The sequence below is a fragment of the Mus caroli genome, chromosome 11 (genome assembly GCF_900094665.2).
Source record: "Mus caroli chromosome 11, CAROLI_EIJ_v1.1, whole genome shotgun sequence".
Lineage (NCBI taxonomy): Eukaryota > Metazoa > Chordata > Mammalia > Rodentia > Muridae > Mus > Mus caroli.
Genome location: NC_034580.1, coordinates 110,704,912 through 110,715,234, shown reverse-complemented (window position 1 = coordinate 110,715,234; position 10,323 = coordinate 110,704,912). Strand labels below are relative to the sequence as shown.

Sequence of the window (10,323 nt, the reverse complement as noted above, 5' to 3'; positions counted from 1 at the left end):
AAAAAAAAAAAAAGACCCAGTTTGGACACTCCCAGGTGCAGGGCTGTACCCCAGACTGAAGAGCCCAGATACTCATTCTGATGGTAATCAATGGCAGACACACTAGAGAGTCCTGCCCGGGAGGAGGCGCCAGCCCCTTACCACAGGAACCCAAGCGCATCAGCCCTAAGGACTGGATATCAGGAAAAAAGGAGGCCCACGGATTCCCTTAGTGAAAGCAAGGAGTCACGGGAAGTAAGAACCCAGTCAGAAACCACAAGCCCAAAGCAAGAGTTAATAAAGCAGAAATGTATTTATTAGGCACCCTTACTCCTCACAGAGGAGCAGGATCCAGCCTAAGGCATCCTCTCTGAGCTCAATGGAGGCTTATAGGTGTCACCGGAGAGTGTAGGCATAGAACCAGCCACCATCCCAAGCAGAACACTATTTGGATAGAGTTAGATCGCCAGAGGTGGCCCTGGCATGAAACAGGGCAGGCACCTGGACTCCACAAATACTGGGTGGGAGGGGCCCTCATGGACACCCAGCCAAACATCAGCAGATCAGGGGCTCTGACCCTGAGGCATAAGCTACCCTGAACCAGTAAGTAGGGAAGGGAGCCACAGAGCATAGGCTCCCTAGTGGTCCCTCACCCAAACCAGGTCCCGAGGGCCCTCTCTAAATCAACCTGCTTCCTCCTGGCCACAGCTGCTGCCTTAGTCCCACACGTAGGGATTTCTAAAGACCTGAGAGATCTTGCCGTCTTTTGGTGGCGTGGCCACCTGGTGGCTCTGGACCATGTACATGTCTTCGGCCCGCAGGGTTGAGTTGGCACTGCCCATCACCTGGCTGTTGGCGGTGGCCCGTGGGAGGATGACGTCGTATGCACCTTCAGCCTGGAAGGAAGAACAGGCGGTCTCACAGTCAGGGCATCAGGAGCCAGGTTCCGCCAGGGCAAATGCACAAATACCCAGCTTCCTGCAGGGCTGTGCCTGCCAGCTCCCACTTCTTGACCCCTCCACCCCCATTCCTCCAGGGCCCTATTGGCAGGATGGAACAGATGACTCTACCTCTGGAAATAGAGAACTGGACCTCTGAGTACGGAAGAAGGTCCCTGGCCACATCGGGGCTTCCCAGGAGACCCTGTCTCTGAGTTCCTACTCCTAGGTTCTTGGGGAAACCTCAGGTCTAGCAGACAGATGCTCGCATTGAGTTCTACTGACCGACTGCTACCATGCACAAGCTTCCTTCCTCTTCAGTCTTACCTGAGTCCCTAAAATGTCACTGCAATACCTGCTACCCTTCTGCTAGGTCCTGGTTCATAGAAATCTGGCCCCAAATGCTCTACCTGGAAAGAACATGAACCCCTGGGGTGGTCTGACCTGTCTTATCACGGTATATGACAGATGTTACCACCAAAGCTATGAAGCTGCCAGGATCGTGTGTGTGTGTGTGTGTGTGTGTGTGTGTGTGTGTGTGTGTGTGTGTGTATGTGCTGGTCGTGGTGGTGGTGGTGTGTCCCTTCCTAGAACATCCAACCATGCTGGCTGTCTAGGATACTTAGATCTGGGATCTTCAACTCAGAAATGCACCAAAATTATCAGGACTGTTTGTAAAGCCCCACCTCCAGTTGAGCTCCACTCCCTTGCTGGGCCCCATCCTGAGATAGGCTGGCAAATGTTTAACTACTGGGATGGGAAAGCCCCGAAGTCCCCTACAGATCTGCCTTGGGGAGTTACTCTTTTCTAGGTAGAACCCAAGCTACCAGGTGATGTCAACCCTCACCCCCAATTCCAGATTCCCCCAACCCCGCCGTCAACACGGAAGTCACATTACTGTGTCCACCGCAGACCCAATCTGCACTGTCAGCCAGTTCTCTACTGCTGCTCACTCCGATGGCCTGTGGACCACAGGGTGTGAGAACCAAGCAGGAACAGCAGCCCAGTTCAGCTTGCCCTCCAGACTGGGAGAGAGAGGCTGGGCCAGCTCCACGGGGTTCATGGTGTGAATGAAAACTGCCCGGTTCTGCTCCACGGTACAGCTTCACCCTTGGAAAAGAGCTGGGGCTGGAAGGCTCCAACACACCAGCCAGCCACCCCCTGCTCCCAGCCGGAGAGGTGGGGAACGGATGGGAACAGCACCCTGCTGACCTCCTGGCTTCCTGTTCCCAGAATCCTGCCAAGGCAGGTCGCTGACCTCTCTGGCAGTCACTGCCAGCAGAGGGGAGGACCACATATGGAGTGGGAGTCTACTCCACCTCCTTCCTGTTCCCACAGCCCCGTAGCTAATGGACTACTGCTCCCAGAGCTCAGGAGAGATATAAGGTCAAGGCATGGAAATAGGGTATCATATAGCCCAGGCTGGTGGTACAGGTTGTAGCCAGAAATTGCCCTTGAACCCCTGAGCCTCCTGCTTCTGCCTCCTGAGCTCTAGAATTACAGGTATGTGCCACCATGCCTGGGCCTCAGGGTGATGCCATGATTCAGGGTAGGTCCCACTGCATTGTGCTGGAGCCCAGGGTTGGTAGGGTTAATGCCCCCAGGAGAAGCTCACCATACCCTAATGCCTCAATCCAGCCTGCACAGCCTCTCTACCACACACACACACACACACACACACACACTCTGTGGCTATCAGCCAGGTCACAGGAACCTTGAGGGACCCACTCACCGGGCCTTTGTGCATCAGGGCCATCTCGGTGGGCTGGTACACGCTGGTCAGCAGCTGTCCATTGTAGCCACTGTAAGGTGACACTGGTCTCTTTGCTGTAGGGAAAAACAAGCTCAAATTTTGAAGATTTCAGGACTCTCAGCTCCTGTCTGTCTCCCCCTCCCCCACACCAAGCAATTCTCCTGGGCATAAGGAAATGGGGTCCTGGGGCCCGACCGGTGGTGACCTGTGAGTGAGTCAGTGGACCTGGTGCCCCTTCCCATATCTGGTGCGCTTTTGTTTAGATGTTCAGAAAAGTACTGCATGGCTTCCTGCTTGTGGGATGGACATACACACACACACACACACACACACACACACACACACACACACTCCCCCATAGCTCAGAAAAACACGCTGTCAGCAACCCTCACATCCCTATCCACCCCCAGGGCCAGAGGCCAAGAGGGGCACACAGGCTTTGGGCTGCCTTCCAAGATGGCCAGCCTCCAGCCCCCACCTCTACCACCATGGACCCACTGCCAGGCGCAAGGAGAATACAGCTGAAACCCCACAGCTTTTTGTGTTCATGTCCTCTCAGAGCATGGGTGGCTATGGTATCACACTACAGCCGCACAAGGCCCAGCCAGGGAGCCTACGCACCCCACCTACCCTGGGCCCCCTGGCAAGCACCCAGACAGATTTGTAACTCTCTGCACCTTCTGGTGTGGGTTTCCCATACTGGGCGCCGCTGGGGTACTGGAGGAAAGCTGCTAACCAGCTGGAGGTGGCCAGGTATATGGACTTCAGCAGTCTCCTGCAGGGCTGAGGAACTCTACAGCCTGTGCTGAACTCCTAAGTGCTGGGTTCATGCTATTGATTTTTCTATGGGGGGGGGGGTGTGAAATAAATAAAATACTTACAAGCCTAGAAATTACTCTATGAGAAGAAAAAGACCAAGAACTCTCCAGCTTGCTGACGGAGTATGGAGGGAGGAGCAAGGGTCGGGGCAGAGGTTGCTACACCTTGCAGGACCTGCCCAGGTCCTCTGGCTTTCTGGCTTCCTTAATGACGCCTTAATGCCTCTATGTGCCAGAAACCACCCCAGTGTGGGGAAAGCGTCATCTCCATGGTGTGGATCACAGACGACGTATGTGCCACTGCCTTCCACAAAGCAGTATGAAGCCCGGTATGCACAGAAGACGCCAGGATTGCTGACTCTAGTGTGCCCATTGCCTCTTAACTGAATTTCTGTCAGAGATTCCAGAGCCAGTATGTGATAACCAGGTCATCATCAACGTAAACAGCTGGGGTCCTGCAGAGCTCTGGTCATGCCTGAGAGGGAGGGCTACAGCTTGTAAGCCACAAGCCCTGTGTCTTAGCACAGATGTGAGCCACAAGCCCTGTGTCTTAGCACAGAGCCCAGCACACAGCAGGTCTTCCAGTTAAGGAATGTGCTGCTGAGGTCAATATGGGCATGGTGAGCATTGCTGGAAACTGAACTGGGGTCTCAAGTCTGCTACAGAAGAACTTTCCCACTGCCTACGTGCTCCATCCCCGGATAAAGGGGTTTTAAAGCAGAAAACTACAGACATCTTTCTCAAGAGAAAGGCCAGCAGTAAAAGACATGGGATGAAAGTCGGTAACAGCCAGGTCAGGGAGCTTGCCACCAAGCCTGGCAGCCTAAGTCTAATCTCCAGAACCCACATGGTAGGAAAGAAATAACTGACTACATAAATAAGTGTAATTAAAAACAAAAAACCCAAAAGCTGGAAAGGTGGGCATTGGTGGTGTGTGCCTTTAATATCAGCACTCGGGAGGCAGAGGCACACAGATCTCTGTGAGTTCTGGTCAACAGATTTGAGTTCCAGGCCAGCCAAAGCTACACAAAGAAACCCTGTTTCAAAAACCAAAACAAAAGACAGACAAACAAACAAAACCCAAAGCTGGAAATACTGGCATATACCTATGATCCCAGCAACTAGGAGAAGAAAGGATCAGTTCCAAGACTCAGCCTCAGCTACATAGTGAGTTCAAGACCAGCCCAGGCTACATGAGATCCTGTCTATTCACACACTCGCACACGCACGCACACGCACACACACACGCACACGCACACGCACACACACACACACACACAGGACGTCTTGCCGCACCTGAGGCTGGTTCGTCCATAGAAAATGCCTTGTTCTCCACAAACATGCTCTGGCCCGTCTGCTCCTTCAGGATGGTCTCGTAGCCCACCCCTCGGGTCGGGTACATGTCCCCCTGGTAGCTCTGTTCTGGGCTGGGTTTGGTCACCTGGGAGACCTCAGGGATGACATAGAAGAGGACAAAGGTCCAGGCATTGGCGGCAAGGGCAATGGCCAGCGTGGGGTCATCCCAGGTGGGGCTATGGTGCTGCTCGTTGCCGTAGGTGTACATGACAATCCATACCACCCAGATGGCAATGGAGATGACAGTGGTGAGCAACACAAAGACCCCGTGTTTCTGCCAGCGCTTGAAGCGGCCACACAAGGTGGGCCAGGCTCCTAGGAAGGCCGTCAGCAGCAGCAGCATTACGTAGATGAGAGCCATGACAAAGTCCATGTTGGCGATGGCACACGGAGAGGCCATGGTCCCGTCGGCACTGACATTGCCCAGGGGGCTAACCTGGCCACCTCCCCGTACCAGGGTGATGATAAGCCACTCGGTGTTAATGATGACCTCCACAAGGGTGAGCAGCAGCGCCACGGTGAAGATCACCCAGCCTCGGGGCCCGTGGTTCTTCCGGGTTAGGAAGTTGAGGGAAAGGACGTGGGCTACCAGACAGGAGAAGCAGATGGCAAACAGGACCCCAAAGAGGAAGCGTCGAGAGGCACAGGTAGAGAAGTCCGGCTTCACCACACAGGCAAACACGAGGCAGAAGAGACCCAGGGTGCCCAGCAGGAAGAACACCTGGGTCCCCAGGAGGCTCCGCTTCTTAGTGTCCTGCACAAATGGAAGGCTAGCCACGAGGATGATGGTTAGCACGAATGTCGTGATGATGCCTGCTCCAGCCACTGCCTCCAAGACAATGCCCCAGGCCCCCGAGCGGTCACAGAGGTTGTAGTAGAGGGGATCCAGATCTGGGCTGCAACCAGGTGGGGCATGACTCTGGGCCAAGGCTCCTGGGAAGAAGAGAGGCAGTCCTAGGCACATCAGCAAGATTTTGTGAGTGGCCATCCTGGCTCCCAGGCCAGGCTTCAGCTGGGTCCCTAGAGACGGGAAGGACAGACAGAATCAGTCCTCCAAGGTCAGACATCAGTGAGCACGGTATCCTCTCCTCGCCCCCCTCCCCATCCTGAAAAAGAGTTGATCAGGAGACATGTTCTTCTAGGCTTCAGAATCCTTATTTTATGTATCTTTAATTTTAGAAATTGTATTTTACGTGTGTGGGTGTTCTGGTTGTAAGAATATCTGTGTACCCGTGTGTGCCCGGTGCCTGTGGAGGCCAGAAGATGGTGTTGGATCCCTGGAACTGGAACTACAGTTGGTTGTGAGCCATTACATGGGTGCTAAGAATCGAATGTGGGTTCTCTAGTAGAGTAACGCAGGTTCTTAACCACTGAACCATCTGTCCAGCTCTTCAGAATCCTTAGCCTAAAAGTAACAAAGGCTTATCTGAGTGGAGAGATGAGACCCATCTGTCATTCTTATTCCTGTTTTCGTTTTTTTTTTTTTTTTTTTGTTTGGGGGGGATTTTTTTTTTTTGTCTTTTTTTTTTTTTTTTTTTTTTTTTTTGGTTGGTGGTGGTTTTGCTTTGTGCGTGTTTAATTAGGTTTTTTAAATGTATGAGTACACTGTCGCTGTCTTCGGACACACCAGAAGAGGGCGTCAGATCCCGTTACAGATGGTTGTGAGACACCATGTGGTTGCTGGGAATTGAACTCAGGACCTCTGGAAGAGCTGTAAGTGCTCTTAACCACTGGGCCATCTCTCCAGCCCCCCCCCCCCCTTTTCTTAAACAAGGTTTCTCTCTACAGTCACAGCCCTGGCTGTTTCAGAACTCACTTTTTAGACCAGGATGACCTGGAAATCACAGAGATCTGCCTGCCTCTGCCTCCCAAGTGCTGGGATTAAAGGTGTGAGCCACTACACCCAGCTGCCATCCCTATTCCTAACCATGGAAAAAGGAAACCTTCTTAACTGCTAGAGAGATGGCTCAGTGGTTAAGAATGCTGGCTGCTCTTCCAGAGGTCCCAAGTTTGATTCCCAGCACCTGCATGATGGGTCACAGCAGTCTGTGACTTCCAGTGCCAGGGGTCTAACTCCAGTCTCCTCAAGCACTGTACACACATGGTGCATGTATATCCACATATAAACATACAATAAAAATAAACTTTGAAATCTAACAATGACCTTTCAGTGCCCTTCTTAACCCATCAAACCTGGGTTTAGATATTCTCTGAGCTCTTGGAGCTAGAAGCCAAACACACCACCACTCAGCACCATCCTTTCTGCCTTGGGACTTGCAGGGCTCAGGTCAGACATGGTGCCTATCAGCTAAGTCCTGGAAATGCCGTAGTTTACGGTAATAGTTACTCTTGGTTGGCAGCTTGACTACATCTGGAATTAACTAGAATCCAAATGGCTAAGCACACCTGTGAGTAATCTCCTCCTCCTCCTCCTTCTTCTATTTTATTTATTCACTCTACAGGCCAATCACTGCCCCAACTCTTAGTCTGCCCCTCCCACAATCTCCCCCACTTCCCCCCATACACTGTCTCCTTCTTCTCTGAGAGGGTGAAGGCCACCCAACCCTGAGGTATCCTTCCACCATAGCACAGTAAGTGGAATTTTTTTCTTTTTTCTTTTTCTTTTTTCTTTTTTTTTTTTTTTTGGTTTTTCAAGACAGGGTTTCTCTGTGTAGCCTTGGCTATTCTAGAACTCACTCTGTAGATCAGACTGGCCTCGAACTCAGAAATCCTTCTGCCTCTGCCTCCCAAATGCTGGGATTAAAGGCGTTTGCCACCATGCCCAGCGGAATTTTTTCCTTAATTAAATCATTTCATGTTGAATCTTTGAAGTGAGAAGAGCTTCTTTCATCTGGGCCATACTTTCTACTGGGAGCCTACATAAAGGACACAGAAGAAAAGAAGGAGGAAGAGGAGGAAGAGAAGGAAGAGGAAGAAGAAAGCTCTTTCTCTTTGCCTGCTTGCCCTTCCTCACACTGGTGAGTCCATTAGAGCCTACTTCTTGAAGACCTGCCGAGACATACAGCCTTGAGGACTGAACTACTCCTGAATCCTTGGACCTTCTGCTAGTAGATAGCCATTATTGGCCTAGCTGAACCACAGCCTGTAAGCCATATTATATATATATATATATTATGTTCATTCTGTAAGTCTTGTTCTCTAGAGAACCCTGACTAACAGCCACGTAGCCGTGTATTCCTCAACTCAATCAAAGAACTTAGCAAGCACCTATTGCAGGAATAACCTACAGCTAGGAAAAGAAACAGTTGAGGATTCGTTTCTCAGCTCTTCTGATTTGCTTTCTGTTGCTTTGAAAAACAGGATGAGCAAAAGCAGCCTGAGGAGGATTTACTTGGCTTACAGAGCACATTCCCTCATCCAAGGAACCCAAGGCAGGTTCTTTCTTTCTTTCTTTCTTTCTTTCTTTCTTTCTTTCTTTCTTTCTTTCTTTCTTTCTTTCTTTCTTTCTTTCTTTCTTTCTTTCTTTCTTTCTTTCTTTCTTTCTTCCTTCCTTCCTTCCTTCCTTCCTTCCTTCCTTCCTTCCTTCCTTCCTTCCTTTCTTTCTTTGTTCATAGGGCAGGGTCTTGCTATGTAGCCCAGACTGGCCAGAACTCACTATATAACCCCAGCTGACTGTGTGACTCAGTCTCCCGAGAGCACAGGGTGGATGGCAAGACTGGCTTTGGTTTTCCACTTTTACTCCTAACATAAGCGGATTCAGGCTGTAGAGATAGCTCGGATTTTAATAGTTTTTTTTTTCCCTTAAAAAAAGAAAAAAAGAAAAAGGAAAGGGAGGGGGGTAAAAAAAATCAAGAACCAGGTGTGGTAGTACACACCTTTAATCCCAGAGGCAGAGACAGGAGGATCTCTGTGAGTTTCTGAGTTTGAGGCCAGCCTGGTCTACAGAGTGGCTCTAGGCTAGCCAAGAGTATACAAGAGAAACCATCTCAGAAAAACAAAAACAAAACCAAAAAAACCAAAGTAATTGACTAACCATAACAGCAACAGCAAAAGCTAACATTAGGGTGCACACATACACACCCCAAGAACTGGGGAAAGACAACAAGACCCCAAGGGGATTAGCCTTTAATGGAAGATGTGAAGACATTGGAGTGAAAGGGGGAAATGGCCTATTTTATTAACACCAGAAAAGTAACAGATCACCCCACGTGCTCACCAGAGCCATACTTAAGGTTGTAGGTTTGTGCCAAAGAAGAAAACCAAAGCTAGCTGCCTTGAACAGTTTCCCTGTGTGAAGGGTGTCATCGGTGAAGGGAAGTTCAAGGTCAAATCTGAGCAACTAGGGAGAAAGCTCAAAGGTGGAACAGTTCCCTGCCATGTGTACAAAGTACTAGGTTCCATCCTTAGCACTGCTACGGCCCCGCCCCTCAAAAGAGATACACTTCAGAAATTTCCCATTCAAAACTATACATTTACTTGGAATGAGAATGGCCCCTTTAGGCACCTTCATTTGAATGCTTGTTCCTTCCTAGAACTGAAAAAGATTAGGAAGTGTGGACTGGCTGAAGGAGGTGTGTCACTGAGGGTGGGACTGAAGTTTTCAAAAGCTCAGGCCATCTCCCCAGTCAGATCTCTGTGCCTCTGGTTTGAAGATAAAGGTGTGAGCTCTCAGCTACTGCTCCAGCACCATGCCTGCCTGCCTGCCTGCCTGCCTGCTGCCATGTTCTTCACCAGGATCACGGACTCCCACTCTCAGAAACTATAAGCAAACTCCAATAAACTCTTTCTTCTATAAGCTGCTCTGGCTATGGAAAAACAGAGCTCTAACATCATGTTTAAAGACTCTAAAATAAGCCATTATAAAGCCCCATACTCTGTAAGCCATCTCACGTGTTCAAGAAACCAGTTGTAGCTGGGCAGGCATGGTGGCTCACACCTTTAGCCCCAGCACTTTTGAGGAAGAGGTAAGTAGGTCTGAGTTCAGCCTCATCTATATAGTTAGTTCCAGGCCAGCCAGGGATACATGGAGAAGAAAAAAGAGGAAAAATAAGTAAGTAAGTAAATAAATGAAGTATCTCTCTGCCTAAGCAGGAGGAAGGTCCCTGAAGCCAACAACCAAGCTTTCCTTGGATGACAGCACCCACTAGTGGCCAGCAAAGGCATGGCACTATGAGGCAGGGCTTTGCTACTTATACCTGGCTGGCCTCAAAGTTGTGGTAATCCTCCTGCCTCAACCATCTTAAGTATGGGGGATATAGGCTGAAGCCACCATTTCCTGGCTAATTTTATGTATACAAAATGTCAAGTTCCATTTGATAGAAAATATATAACCATAACTTGTGGGGCGCCGCTATCTTCCGGTACTGAGCAATCGCCATTACAAGATGGCGCTCATTTCCTCAGTACCAACTAGTAAACATCTAGTTTGCGCCTGCGCTGGAAATCCCCGCCCCGGGCAGCTCGCGCCTCAGGGATAACATCATATGGGGTGATCAGTGTTGAGCCAATCATGGCTTGC

General features: G+C 50.3%; 1 protein-coding gene across 7 annotated transcripts in view; it reads right to left on the bottom strand.

Annotated features, from left to right (window-relative positions):
• Positions 1-10,323, bottom strand: part of Gprc5c (G protein-coupled receptor class C group 5 member C) — a 21,461-nt gene that overhangs the window by 3,437 nt on the left and 7,701 nt on the right. For 5 of the 7 annotated variants that reach the window (XM_021177095.2, XM_021177097.2, XM_021177098.2 and 2 more), the window contains exons 2-4: positions 4,785-5,864; positions 2,650-2,744; positions 726-875 (exon numbers count right to left, since the gene is read on the bottom strand). In XM_021177095.2, coding sequence (XP_021032754.1) covers positions 726-875; positions 2,650-2,744; positions 4,785-5,864 — 1,325 coding nt within the window. Of the gene's footprint in view, positions 1-273; positions 876-2,649; positions 2,745-4,784; positions 5,865-10,323 lie in introns of those variants that run through there. The other 2 variants (XM_021177096.2, XM_021177101.2) reach the window with 1 other exon arrangement.